The sequence below is a fragment of the Crocodylus porosus genome, unplaced genomic scaffold, assembly GCF_001723895.1.
Source record: "Crocodylus porosus isolate Cpor-Errol unplaced genomic scaffold, CroPor_comp1, whole genome shotgun sequence".
Taxonomy (NCBI): Eukaryota; Metazoa; Chordata; order Crocodylia; family Crocodylidae; genus Crocodylus; species Crocodylus porosus.
The window spans coordinates 103,368,328-103,390,597 of record NW_017728886.1 but is presented as its reverse complement, the minus strand read 5'-3'; the positions used below and the strand labels follow the sequence as shown (position 1 = coordinate 103,390,597).

At 43.1% G+C, this 22,270-nt stretch overlaps 1 protein-coding gene across 1 annotated transcript in view; it reads right to left on the bottom strand.

The window, feature by feature from the left end:
• The window catches only part of ELP2 (elongator acetyltransferase complex subunit 2), a 94,151-nt gene extending 73,853 nt beyond the window's left edge, over window positions 1–20,298 (bottom strand). The window contains exons 1-5 of the mRNA XM_019540171.1: window positions 20,134–20,298; window positions 19,254–19,332; window positions 13,550–13,620; window positions 11,599–11,743; window positions 6,714–6,791 (exon numbers count right to left, since the gene is read on the bottom strand). Of these exons, the coding sequence (XP_019395716.1) occupies window positions 6,714–6,791; window positions 11,599–11,743; window positions 13,550–13,620; window positions 19,254–19,332; window positions 20,134–20,271 (511 nt within the window). The 5' untranslated portion in view covers window positions 20,272–20,298. The remainder of the gene's footprint in view (window positions 1–6,713; window positions 6,792–11,598; window positions 11,744–13,549; window positions 13,621–19,253; window positions 19,333–20,133) is intronic.
• Between the last annotated feature and the right edge of the window lie 1,972 nt (window positions 20,299–22,270).

Genomic DNA, 22,270 nt, shown 5'->3' with positions numbered 1-22,270 from the left:
GCATACGCAATAGCTAGCTGGATGCTTGTGAATCCATGCTGCACCAGAAACAGCATTGCAAAATGTGCCTAAGTGCCAAAAATGGCATTTATCAAAGAATCACAGAAAATTAGGGTTGAAAGGGACCTCAGGACATCATCTAGTCCTATTCTATGCTCAAAGCAGGACCATTCCCAGCTAGATCATCCCAGCCAATTTATGCCATTGCATAAGTGAAATAGGATATAGCCTTTCTTCTTTCTTCATCTCCTCATCTACAAGTTTAAAGCCTAATATCCTAAACAAAAGACTCAAATTGCAAGTAGTAAACCAATGAGACTAAACAGAAAGTTTAAAAGATTGTATTCAAACTAAACCAGCACCAGAAAATGGAAATTTAACCCTAGCTCAGCTAAAAGGAACCTAAATTACAGAACACAATATGCAAGGAAACTGAGACTCTAGGACTCTATGCAAGAAGGCTACAAAAAGAATCCGTGCAATTGCTGAACCAATAAGCTTTAAATTCAATCATGACTGAAGACAGCAAGGCTATAAAGTAGAAAAACAATTCCTCTTTATCATCCCTAACCACAAAGGACTGTGAGGAGATAAAATGAGTTCTACTTTATTTTTTTTCAAATAATGAAGATGAAGCACTTTCAAGGGCTGAGTTATTAAAGGAAGTCACCAATGAGTTCAGGAAGAACAAGTCAGCAGCAGGCCAGGATGCTATTCATCAAAGAGAGTCCTGACACACTAGCAAAATATTCAGTCCTTCAGAAAAATCAACTACCACACAAACAGGCTAGAAGGTAGAAAACATACCTACAGAAACAACCCTGGGAGTTATAACTTACTAAATTCTTTCCACAACTAGTAAGGTAACTAGAATACATGCACGCACGCACACCCCTACACAATTAAAAGCAAAATTGTAAGAATAATGATGATAGTGGCAAAACCACCAGGTGTCTCTAATGCACTAGAATACAGCAAATAAATGAACATACAGTGAATGAAAAGGTAAAAACAGCTGAAAAAGTAAGAGATTCTCATGAAATGTTTAGACCATTTAAAGATGTATTCCTGATGAAAAGAAAATAACCATGTCTGAGAAATAAAATACTTGCTATGGATAATCTGACAGAGAAACACAGTTGAGTTGGAATAAGTAGCTCTGCAAAGCTTTTCCATGGCTGCTCACTTCCAGATTCCAAGACTTATCCAGGAAGGTTTACTTTTAACTAGTCAAATTAAAACGAAAGGATTTCAAAGTAAGCCATCCCAGCAAGAGCTTCTTGGGCACACACATGGTTTCCATTACAAATAATTGACAGCTGAAGAATGGGCTGAGGTATTTGAACTTGGGACTTATCCATTATCAGTTCTTATATTTGCATGAGGCAGCAAAAGGGTTTGACAAAACCTCGCAAGACGGTTTATCAAAGCCTTTAGGATGTACTTTAGGAGAGGAATTCTGCAAACTTCATGAATTCTGCCAGAGAAAAACTTCCTTCTGCAAATTTCTCAAGATCCAGAAGACAAATCCCAGAGCAATTCCTTGATTACAAGTCAACTAATGAAGTGCTAAATTACATGTCTGATTCTTCTGTAGCCTTTTTTTTTTTTAAGTGTTCTTTTGACTCTCCTCCGAGGACTCACTGTGCAAATAGTGGTTCACTATGAATTCTCCATCACCTCATGTCATACAGAAGTCATGGAAAAAGTTCATGCAGAACTGACATCATGAAACTTTTAAAATAATTTCAATATTAAAGATGCAGGTTATCTATAAATTTGGTTTTGTCTCTTAAGTTTCAGAGAGCTTTCTTCCTAAAGGATTCAAAACAAAGTTATATGCTACAGAAAAAACAAAAAAGGGGTAATTTTCAAATGCCCCTAACTCATGCTATTGCCTGCTTGCTTTCAACTTAACTTTTTCAACTTCATCTCATCTTTCTTCAAAGAGGAAGTCTTGCATGTTTGGAAGGGGTAGTCTATAATATTCCGTAAATCAGAAAAGTTGTATTTTTAATGCAATTGTTAACAGAGCGTTAGAGACTCCAGAATGACGCCATAGTCATTTATGAAAGATATTGTTTTACTAAATTATTAAGTCCTTTATCCTTCTATTGGATCAGTGGTACTCAGACTTTTGGCCCCAAGGACCAGGGCATTTCATCTGGCCAGCCGGACTTGAAAACTGATGGTGCAAGAGCACTGGCAGCATTAATTGCCATCCCTCCCCCACCACTAAATTTGCAGACCGACGCGGAGCCCCGCAGGCCAGATGACATGGTTCCATGAACACCGCTACATTAAACTGTCATATTAGCTGACAAGATGATCAGCAGAAAAACTTTCAGTGAAGCTTCCATTTCCAAGTTAACCTACTTATATAAAAGGAGCAGTTCAAGCCTCAGAGCTATTTAAGATTCAGGTTGATAGCACAAATCTCATTACACTTGGTTCAAGTTTTTCCTCAGCCAGCTACATGACTAGAATTTTTTTAATTATATTTTTATGGTTCAAAATCTAAATTATTTCTTGACAATCTTCATAATGTAGGCCAGACCATTTAAAACCAGGTTCAAAAACCTTAATACATATATATTAGCACGATTATATGTTGGTATAAGCCAGAATTGAGTAGAGGAGTTATTATTTAAAAGAAGGCCCAACTTACCCAAAAGTGTCCAAAAGGGTCTATTTTAAAAACAGACACCTCATTTAACACATTGACTTGAAAACTCCTTCTTTAGTTTGAGGAGGTTCTTTAAATTGAGGGGATATATTATCCCGATATAACCACAGGACTTCCTTGCCTTAAGTGCCATTTTAATCTGCCTTAAATGATAGAGATTCTCTAAGAACAAGATATTAAATATTCAAGTATTTAAAATTAAAAAATTCAAGCCTTACACATAATTTCATGTTTGGATTTATTTTTAAATCCTGAGGTTTGCAACTTAAAAAAATCTTCAATCATCATTTCTCATTTACATATGCAACATGCCTCCAGTGCTAAATTGATACAGTTCTCTAGGGTACTACAAAGAAAAATTCTAATGGGTACAACAGCATAACAAACAAAACTAATCTACCGTTTCACAGCCTGAATTTTAAGTAGAGGCAGTTCTCCTAATTAATATGCAGTATAGGCCCTATATTTTTAACTATAATTCTGACGATAGGGTAAAAATAAAGTATTTTACCTTCCACCCTCATAAGCTTTAAGTCAACAACTATTTACTCATGCAGTTTACAGTAAAATTGCCAACTGAATTAGTTATTCAGAATATGAATAGATTGCTTCTGATAATCACACATATTCCTGGAAGAAAACATCAGTATTCCTGAACTGAACAATGCATTTTAGTACATTCTAGAAAATTTGAATGCATCAAACATGTAAAGAATACCTGTGGCTCCTCTGAAGGCATTACAGTAAAAAACTGTGTTAGACTTGAATACGTCTATACTTGCGTTTTTAAAGATTTTATGGTATATCTTAACTGTGCTACGTACAGCTTGCACAACAGGGCCTGCTGGGTTGCCACCTTCCAATCAATTTTTCATTCAGTGTTTGCACAAATATGCTCCAGTACAGTTCTTTTATTTATGGTCCGTGGGCAGCCTGGAATAGTTCAGCTAAGAAATTAGATGAATTCGTTACAGGCCAACTAGTTCATCTGCTATAAAAAAGCAACTTCCTCAAATCCAAGATGTTTGTCACCTTCATTTTTTTATCTCCTATTAAAGAATGTCTTCATCCATAAACACTTGGAGAGACAAGCAACATCTACTGAATTGACCACATAGTTGGAAGAGATGTTAGACAACTTTCTGGGCAATTGTACCTATACTTACAGACTCACTACCGTCCTAGTCATATGAGCTTTTGATAGCAACATTTAAGAAAGATGACCATCAAAAGGTTCAGTAGCAGAAGCAGAATCAAGCACCGGTGCCCAACTGCTCTGTACAATTTTCACTCTCCCATCATCTCCCTCTCTGAAGATGCAGAGAGAGGTAGTTAGCTCTGTTAGTCTGAAGTCAGGCAGAAGGAAAGGTAGGCAACTTATGTTATGATTCAGTTAGTCTTTAAGGTGTGCCTTTATCCAGTCTTCTCCCTCGAGAAGATTCAGCTACTGGATCCAACTACCTTCCCATCCTTTTTTCCTCAATGTGCTTTCCCCTCTAAATATACACATCTTGTTAAAGTATTTCTATCTCCCTTGCCACCTTCTTCTCCCCTTCTATTTCCTTGTCTTCCACTCCCTGAAACAGACCCTTCCTTTGTCTCTGCTTTATTCCATCCCAACAAAATCCCACACAAAAATTCACCCCTCCCACACAAACACTGACCTTTTACAATACATAAAGACTACCCTTTTCATTATATCTTCCTTCTGCACTCTTTAGTCTTTCTTATTGACTTATATACTAAGATTTGGGACAGGCACTCTCTTACTCACTGTGGCAGGGCACTTGGGGTGGCTGGGAGTCATCTGACCCAGGTGGGGCCAGGTCTTGGGACAAGCCAAAGGTCCAGGTGGGGCCACTGCCAGAGAGGAAGGGGTCAGAGAATCTAAAGCCCAAAATGAGGACAACTGTGACAGACCCATCAGATGTAGAGGGGAGTCTGAGACAGTGCTGAGACCAGAGGGCCCAGAGGTAAAAAAGCCAGGGCCAGAGGTAACCTAGAGGAAAGAGAGCTGAGCCCAGAAGGGGGCCATATGAGAGCAAGTAAGATCAGGGCTTAGAAAGAGAGACCTTGGGCCAAGGGAGCCCAGAACAGTGACATCAGCAAGGGGCCAAGGAGCTTGTAGCTAGAATCGTTGGCCTGGGACAGCAAGGCTCTGCGGATGGAGATCAGGGCTTAAGCTAATCCTGGGTATAACCAAGAACTGTACCCTACTGGGGTTTGGAGTCACAGTGGTGTGACTGCTCATGGCAGAGCAGCCCCTAGAAAGTGCCACCAGGGCCAAACCCCAAAGGGCGAGTCTGGGGTGCCCTAAAACCCTAGTTTCTGCCCTAAAACCCTAGTTTTTACTGCCTTGCGGGTTACACCTTAGGGGGGAAAGGCTAAGAGAACACACCCCAAAATAATAACAAGAGCAGGACCAGATGGTCCAGTGGCCTGGCAGGGGCCGGGAATAGGGCAGTGGAACTGGAAGGGTCCAGCCGCCCAGTGACATTTAGGGTTGAAAGGGACCTCAGTAGATCATCAAGTCCAACCCTCTGCTCTGGGCAAGAAAGAGCACTGGGGTTAGACAACCCCAGCCAGGTGCTGGTCCACTCTCTTCTTAAATACCCCCAAGGTAGGGGAAAACACCACCTGCCTTGGAAGCCCATTCCAGACTCTGGTAACCCTCACCATCTAAATCTGTTCTCTGTCAGCTTGTGGTCATTGTTTCTAGTTACCCCAAGGGGCGCCTTGGTAAACAGAGTATCTCCTATTCCTTGCTGTCCCCCACCCAATGATTTTGTAGATGACCACAAGATCACCTCTCAGCCTTTTCTTGCAGAGGCTGAAGAGATCCAGATCCCTCAATCTCTCCTTATAGGACCTTACCTGTAGGCCCCTAACTATACAAGTAGCCCTCCTTTGGACCCTCTCAAGATTATCCACATCCATGTGAGAGACCAAATGGTCTGGCAGGACAGACAGAGGTCAAGAGTGAGACTGGAAAGGGGCTGGCTGAGAGACCTGAGGGCCCACAAGGGGGCTGTATGACAGACCAAAGGTCTGAGGGCTCAGAGGAGGGCTGCATGATTGTAGGCATGTGACAAAAAAAATGTCCACTATGATGCCATCTATGAGGTATGGGGCATGGTGTAGGGAGGGCATGGAGCCATGCAATTAGCCCATAAGGCAAAGGACTACAGCTACCAGGTGGTCATTAGAACAAGACCAGGTCTGGGAAGCCCTGGGGCAGGCTTCCTTTTAGAACCATAAAATACATCAACGTGCAGTGGGCGAGCAAAAGAGAGACTGTTCCCAGAGTGACTAGGCAGAAACAGAATTTTGGGGGGCCTCCAGGGGTTTATGGCCACCCCTGGGGTGCCAACCTGCTACACTCTCCATTTGTAAAGCTCCTAGCTAAGGAGACTTCCAGGAGTTATCCTGATAAATAACAGGATACAGTTAAAAACAGATCTTGACACAGGAAGTTTTACTACCTGTGTTATTCAGGAGGTTAAACAATTCAAATGGTCTTTCTAGTCTTAAAAAACACAACTCTTAGACAATTACTTTAGCATCCTAAAAGTATGGTTCCTCCCTTCACAAGAAACTTCTCTCTCACCTGTTTTTTGTAGAGCACTCACTATTTATACTGTAGGTTTAAGTATCTATATGTATATATATTTATTTATATGCCACACTATTGAAAGGTAACTGTTTTTTGCCTCACAGTGTAACCACAGATATCTATTAGTATTTTATATCTATCTATCTCAAAAAGCAAGGTTGAAAGAATTACAACCACCCAATGCTGTCCTATTTTGGGTAACATTCTATAGAAATCTCTGACTATTTACTCAGACAGTGTTATGCTCAGATAACTACCTTCTTATAAGAGATATATTTATATAATATACATGTCTAAAATTAGCTATATTAAAAACATTACTCCACTGTTTTTCAAACCATGCGTCTGAAATGACGTGAAAGTATTTTGCTTCTCTCAAAAGACTAAATGTTCATGATATGCAGCCATACTTACCATCACTGCCAGGCAAGAAGGATAAGCAGACATCCATAACAAATCCATTTCCAAACTGCAAGGTCTGAATGCAGTTAGCTAAAAAATGAAAACAGAGAAATTAAACACCATATGAAGAGATGGCAGCACACCTGTATCTGCATTGCTTAAATCTTTCCATTACAATAATGTTCTTTTTATTTTCAAAAGCTCCATTATTTTTATTGTTTGCAGGAGGAACTCCTTTAGCTACTCCAGTGGCACTCAACCCCTAGTCCACAGGTCAGATTCAGCCCACAGCATCATGTCATCCAGCCCACCAGGTTCCCCAGGCATCCAGAAATTTGGTGACACAAGTGGTGACATCACTCCCTTATTGCCTCAATTCCAGACCCCTGGGGAGCCCTGCGCCCTGTGTATTGGATCAGGTACCCAAACCCAGCATGCAGGGCTAGACAGAGGCAATGCCAGGCCCCAAACCCAATGTGGGAGGCCAGGAAGGGGTGGTACCCCAGGGCCTGATCCCAATGCACAATGCAGGTAGGAGGTGGTGCTGGACCTGATCCTAGTGCATGGGCCTCCATCCAGCCTATGGGCCAGCCCTGCACCACTTATCTGGCTCACAGAGACAGAAGGCTGTGCACAACCATATAAGTCCCATGAAAAGCCAGTCACACTTTTGGCTGTGTTATCTTTACCATGTCTTTCATGTTGTGGAACATGCGTCACACAGATGCATAACACGCATCACATAACTACTGCCACTGTGACAGGAAGACCCAAGACCCAAAACCCAAAACAGCAGTTCACTATTCATAGCTGACACACAGATTATAAGAAAGTAAGGCTGGAAAGGACCTTATGGGATCATCTAGTCCAGCTCTCTGCTCAAGGCACCATCATCCCAGACTAAACTATACTAGTCAATTGCCTGCCTAACCTGCTCTTAAAAATTTCTAGGGATGGAAATTCCACAATTTCTCAAGGTAGTTAAGCCTGTTCCAATGCTTAACCACTCACATAATCAAAAAGTTCTTCCCAGTCTCCAAACTAAATTTTGTATGCTGCAGTTTGAGGCGACTATCAGTACTCCCATCCCCTACAGCCACAGGGAGAAGTCAGTCTCCCTCTCTTTATAATTGTCCTTTAGGTACTTGTGGGAGACAGTATCAGAGGCCTTGCTCAAGTCATGGTACATCATTACTGCTTACTTCTGTCCACAGAACTCATCGCTTTATCATAGAAGCAAATCAGGCTGGTCAGACATGAGTCGCTCTTGGTGAACCTATGTTGGCTGCTTCTGATCACCTTATTCTCCTCCAGGTACTTGAGGACCCACTTTATGATCTTTGCAGGTACTACGGTCAGAGTGACTGGTCTGTAATTCCCTAGACCCTCCTTCTTCCCTTTCTTAATGATTGATACTATATATTTGCCCTTTTTCAATTATCCAGCACCTCATCTGACCTCCACAAGTTCTCAAAGAGGATACCTAAAGACTCCAAAATTGCCTCAGCCAATTCCTTCAGTACCCTAGGGCAGTAGTACTCAACCTTATCCCCCACAGGCTGGAAGGGCAGTGCCTGGTCCAGCCACAGGCCAGATACTGGTTCTAGCGCAGTACCCAGGGCCAGCAGGTGGCCACCATACAGCAAAGTGGTGGGGGGCAGCCCAGCCCCACAGGTGGGGGGAAAGGGAACTTTGCCCATCCCCACAGGGGGAGTAGGGAGGGATGTGACCTGACCTGATCCCACACAGCGAGGGAGGCTTGACTCAATCCTGTGGGGAGGAGAGGGCATGACCCAGCCACAACCCATCCCCGCAGGGGGAAAAAGGGACATGGCTAGACCTATGGGAGGGGAAGAGGCCCCAGCCAGCACCCCCCACCAGAGAAAACAGGATGTGGCATGAGCTGGCTCCACAGGAGGAAAGGAGGCATGACTCAGCCTCATGGGTGAACGGGGCACAGCCTGGTTCCAACAGGGTGTAGTAGGTGTGGGAATTTGACAGGGGGGAATATGGCCATATAAAATGGCCACTGCTGCCCTGCTGCCAAATTTCCTGAGTCATGGGGAGCCCTGCAGGCAAGATGTGATGGTTCCACAGGTCGCATTTGGTTCAGACCGGGGGTTGAACACACCTGCCCTGGGGCGTATCCTGTCAGCCCTGCTAATTTTAAAACATCTAGCTTCTCTAAGTGATCCCTAACATGTTCTTCTACTACAATAAGCTGTTTATTTCCTTCCCTATCCTTACAGCCAGCTGCATACATCATTTAATACAGGGGCATCAAAGATACAGCCCACAGGCAGGATCCAGCCTGCGGAGAAACATTATCTGGTCTACAGTACTGCCTGTGGCTCTCAGTGTGACTCACAAGCAGCATGCACGGTGCACTAGATCAGTGGTTCCCAACCTACTTGTCATAGTGGGCCACACTTGCACCTTTCAAGGTGTTACGTGGGCTGCACCCACCCAACTTACTTCCTGTGTATCCATTTAAAAATATTTTCTATCTGTTATCTGACAGTGATGCAATACAAATCAATATTCTGTAATGCCCCTCATTTCTACACTGTCAAATGTCTTTATTTTTAAACAAGATGTCACATGGGCTGTAGCAGTGTGCTGACTGGGCCGCATGAGGCTCACAGGCCACAGGTTGAGAACCACTGCACAAGATGGTCCTGTACAGATGCCTGCAAAGGGGTAGAACAGCTGCCACATGCAGCATAGCCCTGCTGCAATGGTGTGCAGCATGGGCCTGTGACAACCAAAGCAGGGACATTATGCAGGGCCAGCCCAGGGGTCCTGTCCAGCCTGTGGACAGGCCCCACACTCTCTGGTCCACAGAGTAGGATGAGTGTGACACCACTGATTTAAATAGCTGCCTTTATTAGAGAAGACTGAAGTAAAAAAGGCATGAAATACTATAGCCTTCTCTGCATCATCTGTAACTAGACTGCCTTCTGCATTCAATAAGAGACCTATACTTTCTTTGGTCTTCCTCTTATTTCTGCCATATTTGTAGAATCCCTTTTTATCATCTTTAAAACATCTCTTGCTAGTTGCATCTGAAATCATGCCTTGGACTACCCAATCTTCTCCCTGCATACCTATGCTATATTCTTATAATCTTTCCCAGTAATATGACCAAGTTCCCACTTCTTATACAATTCCTTTTTGAGTTTCAACTGTCTATTGAAACTACTTTCATTCTTCTGTTGCACCAGGACAGCTCCTGTATCCTTACTACAACCTCCTTAAAAATATAGCCATTTCTCCTGGACTCCTTTCCCCTCTGACTTCCTTCAGGGAATCCTGCCCACCGGTTACCCAAGTATGTTATAGTCTGCTTTTCTAAAGTTTCATGTCTTTATTCTGCTGCTCTCTTCCTTTCCTTCCTCTCCTTACAATCTTGAATTCGATCATTTCATGGTCTCTCTCACCCAAGCTGCCTTCCACCTTCACATTCTCAACCAATCTTCCCTTTTCATGAGCAGTTTCCTACCTAGTTAACCTCTCTATCATACTACCAAAGAGTTCTCCAACACACTCAAAGAATTTGCTGGACTGCCTGTGCATTGCTGCTTCCCTCCCAGCAGATGTCACAGTAATTAAAATGCCCCATTAGAACCAGGTCTTGCAATTTGGAAACTTCAGCTAATTGTTTAAAAAAGGTCTCATCCACCCCTTTCTCCTGGTTTGGAGGTCAATAGTAGACCCACACTGTGGCATCCCCCCTTGCTGCTCTTCCCTCTGACTTTTACCCAGAGGCTTTCAACAGGCCTACCTCCAACTTTGTATGCACCTCAGCATATGTGTATATCCCCTTTATATATACAGGATTTCACTGGACACAGCAGAAGATGGCCCAGAGGCATGGGTGGAAAGGGGCCAGGGCAACTAGATTCTGTTGTACAGCCCACCACACCTGCAGTACATACACAGACCTGTTGGAAGACAGAGGGTAGCATTCTGGGCCAGCAGGAAAACAAGGTTGGGGGGAGAGCTGCCCTAGATTCATAGATGTTTGGGTTGGAAGGGACCTTAGCAGATCATCAAGTCCAACCCCCTGCCCTGGGCAGGAAACAGCGCTGGGGTCAGACAATCCCAGCCAGGTGCATGCCTAGCCTCCTCAAAGACCCCCAAGGTAGACCCCCTACATATACACGTTACTCTATATCCTTGTTTCAAGTACAGGGCCCTAATCTGCTGCCTGCATAAGCAAAGAGGCAACAAACCCTGAAGGATTTCAAGAAGGGGCAGTCCTAGCATTGTATGTAGCCACATATATGGATTTGCCTCTGCAATCCAGGGAAAAGGAAATATCCTGCAGTTCAGCATGTGAGAAGGGAATCTAACTGCCATCCTTGCAAATTGTGCCGGGGCTGATAGTCATGACAGACTGTATTCTTCATAAATGACAGGGGCTCACTACTGTGAGTCACTCCTATGTAATGCCTCGCCTTCAGTGAGTTGATACCAAGCTGGCTAACTGACTGAAGCCTATTAAGGCTGAAGTGTTGCTGTAACCATGATGTTTCATAGGAAATGAGAGAAGCAAGGGGGTTCTTTTGGTGATCTCTTTTACTGGACCAAGACTGTAGTTAAGAAATATGTTAAACAAGCTTTCAGGCACACAGTACCTTTCTTTAGGTACCTCTGTGCCTGAAAGCTTGTCTAACATCTCTCCCAACTACTCAACTGGTCCCGTAAAAGATATCACCATAAACGTTGTTTGAAGCTTTTTAAACAATTGATTTTTCTTGAAAAACAAAACCCAGCTCATTCTTAGAAGAGGTTCTTCAAAGACTGTAGTGTAGGTACTGTATTCAAAATATGTATATTTTCACCTGTTTTTACAAATAGTGATTAAGTCAGTATAAACAATATGGAAACTTACCTTCTGACCCCTTCTTAGTCCAGATTCTGACAGTCGAGTCAGATGCTGCAGAAGCTATTAGCAGATTTAACTCATCTGTCTGGTAGACAGCATCTACCGCACAAACAGCATCTGTGTGGCCTTCCAAGTGAATGCATTTCACAAGCTGAACGTGACAAAATATTGCAAGATTATAGAAACTATATAGTTATAGTTGACTGAAAATGTGAATTTTGTTTTCAAAATGTACAGTTGCTAGCAAACAGACAATGACAGTCAGAAAGTTTCCAAACAAGTAAGCGTGACACTGAAAATATGAAAAAAAGTATGAAAACACTGAAAAAGGGGTAAGTATGCATACCGAGAATGTATACGAGATAGCTTGATGAGACAGTTCTATGAAGTCTTTGGACAAAATAAAAAGGAGAGAGAAAGAGGTAACTTGGTTACAATAAAAGAGGAATACTCCTTAAGACAGTCCTAAGACAGTCCTTCCAAAACTACAGATATCATAGTAAGAGATCACTATAGGAAGCTAGGTAATGATAAATATACAATTTGTCAAAGAATTTCCTTTCCATAAGGCTCATCAGAAAGTGGAGTACATTACTGACAGAGACAAGGAATAATGAGCTGAATATGTTTTAGCTTAAAACTACTCTGTAAGAGAGACTTACTACAATTTTTTGCTAATCAAACATTACCTTTTAAAATCTTCCCATTTTTTTAAGGGATAAGCAAAAATGTTATGAAGTCAGAGGCAGAACATATACATATTCACTTTTTTTTAAATTTGAGGAACAGATTATTATAAAGGCATTAACTGATGAAACAAGACCACATTTATGTAATTAATTAGGTTCAGTGTCCTTCTGATGCAGACATATATGACAACGTTTTCTACAATACACAGCCTATTACAACGTTTTTAAAAAACTACCTAAAATATATTAAACATACATAACTGACACTAGATGGGCTGAACACAATGCAGATTTTAAAGAGTTCTGCACTCAACTACTAACTTCCATAACTTTATTCCCGATTTTTATTTTATTTTTTTTTTACTATTGTGATGCAAAAAAATCTCTAACAACCTCTTTCATAAATATGTGTTTAGGTTAGAAATCTGGATATTTGGTTACAAAGTTCTAAAAAGAAAAGCAATAAAATCAGAAATGTTTCATGAGCCATGTCTCAACCTCTTTCTCATATATTTAGCTTAGGCTTTGACCTCTGTCATGGAGAACACTGATCCTAGGTAACTAAAGGAAAGGTTCTATAGCAGACCATTCTTTCAATTTCATTTTTATATGGCTCCAGTTCTTGAAGTAAAAAGGTCAATCGAGATTTCCATAGAAAATGGAAAAGTAGGCCATGTATGTGCAAACTGTCACGTTCCTTCCGAATCTGCTTTAGATATTTTCTGTAAGTTAAGCGCTTTCCTGAGAAAGTGAGAAATACGTGGTATGATCTGATCAAAGCCCTACACCCATGGTCACGCATGTTTCAACATACTTATGGTAGACAAAGGTAAATAAAGGCCCAACATTTCAGCTGGATAAAGCTACAGAAAAGCATGCCTCAAATAAGAAGAAAGAGATTTTAAAAAAGTAGTAAATGCTTTATGAAGTCAGAAGTGAGGAAAAATTATCATTTGAGGCACCTAGACAAAACAATGAAATTTTTAGATGAAGACTGTTTTGAAATGGATCACTAAAAGAATAGGAGCAAAAATATATAAGACCATTAGATGTAGTTATGTGGCAGAGCAGAAAAAAAATTTATGCTTATGCACAACTTCAGAAAGAGAAGACAGGAGATGCTACAGCCAAAGATAAGCTAAGCTATAAATAAGAAATTCAGAGGTATGTTCTAACTAATTGCACTTAAATGTTTCACAGATATTTTTCTTTAAAAATTAAAAAAAAAAATAAAAACATTTCAAGAACAGAAAATAATTTTGGCCTACCTGAATATTCTGTATTTCCCAAACGATGAGTCGTTTATCAGTTCCTCCAGAAATTAATTCTGTCTCGGCAGCTGTAGAAAAATAATTTTACCCAGTTAATGCTGTATGATCTCTTCCTTATTTTGATTGCTGTTATAAAAATCAGTGTTGTTTTGGTTACCAAACAACCAAAATTCATCTCATGATTTAGAATGTACAGAAGGTAAAATTCCTCTAAACGTAACATACAACTAAAATTATAGCCAAGATAACTAAGGCTGCTAAGTGCAATTTAAGAGTAGGCACAATGTTGAATACTACTACAAAGTAAACTCACAGATACATCTGGTGAGTTTTATAACAACATGATGAAGGACAAATTTTTTTTGGAGTACACTGAAGAACAAGATGCATCTAAAGCTTTTTGGCTTGGTGTACATGTGTGCGCATGTGTAAAAGTCTCAAGTCTAATGCAAAGCTTTACATAAAAAGTTTAGTACCCAAGTTCTCAGCAAATAATTTCACCCAAGTTAATTTTAACCAAACAAGTTATCGGAAAAAAAAACAACTCTTCTTCAATTAGAAGTCAAAAGGGAAAGGATAGAAAACAGGTTAACACAGAAGTCTTTGATAAGAGCCACTTCCTTCCCAAGGCAATTATTTTTCTATATGCACCTTCAGTGCCTAGCCTGCCAATAATCCTATCACTCAGTTAGAGAAGATTTTATTTCTAAAGAATGCTCCAGAACTGTGCAGAAAGCCTAAAAAAGCAGAAGTATTTTTAAAAGGTTTATACCAAGGCATTTTAGTATAGGAAGTACAACATAACAAGACCTTCAAGCTAGGTTTCTAAACATTTTCATTTTAGAGGACTTTCTCCAGATCACAACTTTCCTAAGCCAATATTTGCCAGCTGAATAACAGGCATCACAAAACCATATACAGTACTGAAAATACAAGGAACTCCAGATTCCCAAAAATAGCCTGGAAGCAGAAGGCATGTTATACAGTATTTGATATACTGTAGTTAATCACATTTTCAGTAGTATTTATCTAGTTTACTTGAATGCATTTAAAAAGGTTGTCATTCATCACAAAACAAAAAGAAAAATTACAAAATTAATGATCAGAGAAGAAACCAACCTTAGGACATAAAACAGACAGCCTGATCAAGCGACCAATAAATAAGCAGAAGAATTTCTATTGATTTCAGCTGGTATTATCATCAAGCCCCATGCAGCATTTTAAACTTGAGTTTTTCCTTGGAACTAATTTAAAAGACGTTTTTTGAAAGTAGTGTTATAATAACCTGGTTTATTGTTTCTAATTCTATTTTAAAGAATTGTTAAAGTAACTTTCCAATTTCTACACTCCTGAATTTAATGTTCTGCCCAGCAAGTGAGTGGGGAAGAAGTAGGGGGCAGGAGGCATGCAGAACCAAGAACATCAGAAGTGCCCTCTAGCACTTCCTGTGGAAGAACATAGAAGTCATCTTCCCCCAACAGAATGGAACAAATCAAAAGGAGTGAAACTGACTATACAAGAAGCATTTCAAAATTTATAAACAAAATAAAGTTAGAAAAATAACTTCTGTAAGAAGTACAATTGAAATAACAATTGAAAAATATCTACAAAATGATCTAATAAACTTGTTCTTCAAAGAGACTCTCACATTAAAATGCTGCAATGCTTTACGATAATTGGTTCTTCACTATTAGGAAAGCAGAAGGAAGGAGAGATGAATGAAACTGGCAGGGGGTTCAGTGTTTTTAGAAAAAAGTTCCATCTCTCACCCCCTTATTGGAAGAGCTCAAAAATACAAGCACAAATGACTGGAGCAGAAGAAGCTGGCTCATAGGAAGAAAATACTATATTCTTCATCAGGAGAAGCTACACAGAGAAAAAAAAAGGAAAAAAAAAAATCAACATTCAGGGTCTTTTAACTCTTCTGTATATTCTCCAGAAACTCTAGCAACACACAGTTGCAATGAAGCTGCAGCCTAGGGCAATGGCTACCATGGTCCAGTACTGCTGTGGCGGAAGTCTAAACAGATGCCTCTGTTCTCCAGCAGATCCCATGGTAACATTTCCAAAGGACAGAAAGAAACAATATGAGAGAGAAGAATATCTGTGACATTTCCCAATAATAAACTCCCTGCTGTGCATTTTAACAAACAATTTGTCCCAAGACAATCACAGTAAAGATCAGTAAAAACAGGGACACTCTCTGGCACTTTCTGGATGGCCATTTTTTTTACTTGCTTTTCATGTTGGTTTTAATTCTGCTGACACCAAAGATATCCCAATGCATAGAAAGGATAGGAAATGCACCAGGAAACTGGTCTAGCTAAAGAGTGAACAATGGAGACTCAAAAAGGGATCCTAAGAAAAGTGGAGACTTGGCCATATTGCTAGGGAAGATTGTATGGATACACAGGGGAGGGAAGGAGTAGATATCAGGAAAGTCAAGGTACGATTTGCAATACAACTAGGAACAAATGTTAAAGGTAATCAAAAAGGATTTTTACAAGTGTGTCACAAATAAGTGGAACACCAAAGAAAGTGCAGGTCCCTTACTAAATGCAGAAGACAATCTAGTAATGGATGATGGAGAGAAGGATAAAGTATAAAATGCCTTTTTTATTTCAGTCTCCAGAAATACCCACTATCAGATAACAAGTGCAGTGGCTGTGAGGACAAAGGAGGAGATAGGCAGCCTACAGTAGGGCAAGAACAGGTTAGGGCAGGAGTGTCAAACCTGTCTTGCCCTATGTGCCAGGTGAGTGGTGCAGCACCAGTCCATGGGCCAGATGAAAGGTACAGGGTCAGTCCCACATGCCAGACTGGGCTCACAAACCACCTCCTCTCCCCTGTCCTGGAACCAGCACACATACAAACCACTTGAGGACCTGGTAGAAAAAAGCATGACATCCCAAACATTTGGCTACCACCGCAGAAACAAGACAGTACCAGGCTTCTTCCCATGGTGCTGCTGGACCTCCAATGCCACAGCTCTTGCCCAGGTGTTTGGCAGCCAAGCCAGTGACAGCTGCAGTGCTGGAGCCTCAGCAGCACTGCGGCTTCTTCCTGCAGCTAAAGCCAAATCCCACAAGAAAGCTGGTGCTAGCTACAGCCCCAGCAGCACCATGGAAAGAAACTTGGCACTTCGGGTGCTTGACTGCCACGGCAGGAACAAGCTGCAAAGCCAAGCTTCTTCCCATTGTGCTGCTGAGGCTTCATCACCACGGGTCACACCCAGGTACTTGACTATTGCTGTGGGAAGGCCCACCATCCCAGCCAGGGTCAGGGCAAATCTTAGCATCCAGATAATCCAGCTCTACAGGCCGGATCTGGCCTGTGGGCCACATGTTTGACACCCCTGGGTTAGGGATTACTTAGAGAAGTTGAATAATTTCAGGCTCGCAAGTCCAGATGGGATACACCTTACAGTATCAAAGGTATTGGCTAAAGTAATTTCAGAGACGTTGGTTATGATCCTTGATAACACACGGGGGTCAGGTGAGCTCTCAAAACACTGGAAATGGACAAATATAGTGCCAATCTTTAAAAAGCAAATGGAGAAACTAAGGAATTGCAGACCAGTCAGTTAGTCTGACCTCAATACCTGGAAAGATCATGAACAAGTCATCAAGATGTCTATCTCCAAGCACCTGAAGGAAAAAAATGTGATAAGAAACAGCCAGCTTGGGCTCACCAAAAGCAACTCATGCCTAACTAACCTGATTTCCAGCTATGAAAAACTGTGGAAGGGCAGTGGATGGGCTATACCTTGACATTAGCAAGCCTCTCAACACTGTTTCCCATGACCATCTCATCAGCCAGCTAAGAAAACAGTCTAGATGGTTATGTATTTATTTTACAATACTTTCAATTCAATCATTGTGTTCCAAGACTAGTCATCAATGGCCTTATGTCCAGTTGAGAGTACTAAGAGATTTCCAAGGGTCTGTCCTGGGTCCAGTACTGCAAAACACCTTCACTAATGATCTGGGAAGTAGGATTCCACTTAGCAAATTTGGAGATAATATCAAGTTGGGTGGAGTTGCAGACACTCTGAAGGGCAGGGCTAGGATTCACGATGACCCAGATAAACAGAAGAAATGTGCTGAAATGAACCAAAAGGAATTCAATAAGGACAAGTGCAAAGTCTGACACTTTAGACAAAACAATCACATACACAAATAGAGACTGGAGAATGACTGGTTAAACTGCAGCACTGCAAAAAAAAAAAAATCACCTAGGGGTCAGAGTGGCCCATAAGCTGAACAAGCCAACAATGTACTCTTGTTGGAAAAAAAAAAAAAAAAAGAGGCCAATAGCATACTGAGTCACATTAAAGGAACATCATTTGCAAGTCAAGGGAAGTGATTCTTCCACACTATTGAGGCCTCATCTGGAGTAATTTGTCCAGTTTTCAATCCCACACTTCATGAAAGATGTGGACAAACTAGGAAAAATTAACAGGAGAACACCAAAATTATTAGAATTGTAGGGAAGTAGGGTTGAAAGCATAGGTGACTCATGCCTCCTGAGTCGGGGGGGCACTTGCCCCCCCAGCAACCAGTCAGCGACCGAGGGTGGGGGTGGAAGATCCCCCCCCCCGCAGCTGATCACACCGACCCAGAAAAGGCAGCGGCACACCACTGGCACTTCCAGGCAATTCGCTGGCATTTCCTGGTGGACACGATCGGCCATGGGGGGACCGCAGGGATCACTTTTCCAGGCGTCCCCACTCCCTAGCCAACGCTCAAGGGTGGCACCAGCACTCTCGCCTGCCACCTCTGCCTGGAAACATTGGCTGTCAGGGGGTGCACATGCACCCCCATACACTCCCTACGCATTGCCACTGACAGAAAGATATCTCACACAGTTACCTAGTCCAGCCCCCTGCTCAAAGCAGGGCCATCCCTGACTAAATCATCCCAGCTGAGGATCAGTCCAATCTGCTCTTGAAAATTTCCAAGGATAGAGATTCCACAACTTAACTTCTCTAAGCAGCTGGTTCCAATGCTTGACCACCCTCATAGTCAGAAGGTAGGTTACAGTTCTGGGAAACATGATTTATGAGAAGAGGCTACTGTTCCTGGATCTGCTTCTGCCCCCAGACCCCAAAGCTATCTCCAGACTTCTCACTGCTGCTACCACAGCGCCCATCCCCATGCCCTGGGTTGGATCTGGCCTGTGAAGAACCCTGTGAGCTGGATCCAGCCAGGGTCCCACGTGCATCTGACACTTGTGATGTATGTCAGAAGATCCAGCACCTCACACAAGTAAGCAGAAAGCACTGGTAACTCAAGGAGCTCAAGCATGGCTTTGCAGTGTGGTCATACATGCCAGAGCTAGGCTGGTAGTGGAGGTCCCAATCTTTCGAGTTAACTCTGCAGCAGTAACAAACCCTAAGTGCTGAAAAGAAGTCCTTTTTGGTGTCTGTATGTATGGATACATCCCCAATTCACAGGTGGGAGACAAAATTTTTCGCAGATCACGTCAAACCATAGTTATACCCTAAAACTGAGTGGGATCTTTCGAAGTCAATACAACCTAAGAAGCCAATTGCATTGTGTTGTTACATGGACAAGAGCCAGAGCTGGCACGCCCAAGGTTCAGAAGCTCCACACAAGTCCATGGAAAAGACACACTGTGCTGACAGGGGACAAAATGGCATTAAGAAATTCAGCAGGGGGAGGAAAGGAATATTACTCACTGCCATCTCTTCTGCGAATCCACTGCACGCAGTTGACACGGTCGGTGTGGCCGTTCAGAGTTGCCAGCACTTTTCTTCTCTGAGAAAACAAAGAAAAAGAAAACAACCCGAAGTTTTGCAGCCATTTGGGTGGGAAGAGGAGGTGGCCAGATCAGGACCCCAGCACAGCACTTTGTCACTGCTTTTAGTCCCACAGAAGCAGGGCTGAAAGGGACCTCCAGAGGTCATGTAGTCCAGCCCCCTGAAGCAGGATCATCCTTATCCAAACTGTCCCATACAACCATAATCTATACTCTACATAAAACTCCCTTAACTCTGACACACCACAGACCTAACCTCGCAACCTGCAGCAGGTAAAGCAGGGGAACCACAGCAGCCAGGGTCCTACTTCTATGAAGAGCTATCAACATTTGTTCAGGGGACCCCAGGTAAGCAGCCACAACCTTGCTTCAGAAGAATGCAAAAAAAACCCATCTGACCAGGGGGTCAAATTCTTCCCTGACCCCACAGACGGCAGTGAAGGGTCTGACCTGTTAACACCCGAGTGTTGGGGCAAGACCCTGTGGCCAGGCAACTCTGGCTCTGGCCCCAGCAGGAGCACTGGCACCCTGCAGTCACAACCCCGGCCTTGACGGCAGCCAACACTGCGGGGAGGCTTAAAACCCCGACACACATTTTATTTTCATTGTCGCTTGCTGTGCTTGCAGGGGTTATTTTGTGGGGGGTCATTTGATTTCCCCGCTCCCTCAGTGTTCTGGCTTCCACCTTGCTCCCACGGCCAGGACCCCCATGTTTCAGGTCTCTTTAGAGTGCGGGGGGGGGGGGTTGTAGCGGAGCGGCGCCCTGTGCGGGGCTGACGTCACGGGGGGGGGGCCCTCACCTCGGGCGCGTAGAGCGAGATGGAGCGGCAGGAGCCGAAGGCCAGGAGCTCGCCGCGACCCCACGACACCACCCCGGCACCCGCCCGGCTCGCGCAGCACGCGGCGTGACACAACTCCAGCTGCACCGGCGCCGCCATGCTTGCCCGCGCCGCCACCTTTGACCCGACGGTGGCCGGTAGGCACCGCAGGCGGGCCCGGGCGGGACTACCAACTGAAGCCCCGCCCTCAAAAGCTCTTACGTCACTACCAGCCTGCAGAACTCAGCGCCGCTTGGGCCCCCGAGGGGGCGGGGTCCGAGGAAGCTCCTCCCCATCCCCCTTCCAACGTTGCGCCGCCTTGTGCTGTTTGCGGTGCATGCCTACTCAGTGCCTGCGCAGACGGGCCTGTAGCCCGGCTGGGGCTAGTGGAGGAAGGCTGGGTCCCTGACTTTTTTCCCTCTAGTTAAAAACAAACTTGGGATGCGATGGGGCCCAGGGTTTGGGTTACTCGTGGACTGGGTTATTCAGTTTCAGGCTGAAGCAAACACTAAATTAAAGGGCGGTGGAGTGAGTTAGAAATAGCCTGCAGGTTGTTAGCAGGAGCAGTCACAGAGGGGCAGTAGGGATAACTTGATGGGTGAAACACAAGGTGGCCTTCACAGAGGACAGTCCCATTGTCCTCTGTCAGCTATTGATGTGAGACTGGATTCTCTCTGAGAAAAATAGAGGACATAAAGTGTTAGGTTTTCATATCAACAGAGGAGCAGAAAACCAGAATGTTTTCTATGATGGCCTCTCCACACTGGAGCATCAAGACCAGGGGCAGGCAAAATGTGGCCCGTGGGCCAGATGCGGAGTGCCAGGCCATTCTGTCTGGCCCGTGGGGCCCCTAAAAAGTTTAGAGAGTTAATATTTATCTGCCCCTTGCTGCCTGTCATGCAGCCCTCAATGGCTTGCCAAAACTCAGTAAGTGGCCCTCTGCCCAAAACAACTGCCCGCCTCTGATCAAGACTATTAAAAAGGAGAAAGAGCCCTTAGCAGCTGTGAGGTGAAGAGTTTGGAAGGGATTAGGGTGACAATAAGCCACAAAGTCAGTTGGCTTCCTCAGCACTGCTTGACCCTTACAGGCAGTTGGCTTTCAAGTTTGGGTGGAGCAGGAATCAAAGGGGGAGGGAGGTACAAGTCCCTGGGGGCAGATCCAAGAGGGTGCAGGGGTACCATCCTGCTCCAACCCAACTTTACAACCAACCACCTGGGAGAGGCAGCAGCATTTCTAGTTAGGCAGCACTGAGAGAGTCTCTTGTCTTTGTGGCTCATGATTATCTCCTTGATTCCTGCCAATCTTTCTCCTCTCCACAGTTGTTAGCAACCCTCTATTTAATGGTCGTGATGTTCCACTGTTCAGAGTATCCTTTCTTCTGCCATTTTGGTGTCTGTTGGCCATTCCTGGTAATGTCTCATGTCTGTTGCACAGCCCTGCAGCCTGCTTTTACTTGTAGCTGAAAACCTTAAAGCAAGTATGATAATACTAACTCACTTTACTGTCAGTCATTTCTACACCTATCAGGCACACTGTCACGATGCTTAAGAAGGCTTAATTTTGTTTTATGAATGAATAAGGCATGTATATTTAACTATAATGACTACGGAGCTAATGACACACTATCTTTGACTTTTTTTGTTTTTTGCCTAGCGTATTTTTTTAAATGTTATATGAAATCTAGCAAGTTAGTGCACATTCCAATAGCTGTATTGGTTTTTGCTTTGATCTTAAATTGAATAATATAGGAATAGGTCCCTAGCATATTAGAGAAGCATCTAGTTTCTCTTTAATTGGAGAAAAACACATTTTATGTGATGATGTGCCACATCGTCTCCACCCCCCTCTCTAGATCTATTCACGAACATGAACGTACTTGGATGTGAAGGTACAGGGTAAGGTTCCATAACCTGCTGCCTATGTACACACCCACAGGCAAGGAAGAAATGTGTTCTACTGTTCATTTTATGCATTGCTTGTTAAATGTGTAAAAAGAAAAAGGAAAACTAGTCCCCATGATAGCTTAAGTGAGAATCGTAAGAATTTTCTCATAATATGATGGATGAGTTCATGGACTAGAGAATATTTATGATAGAAATGGAGTAATGGATCTGCTTG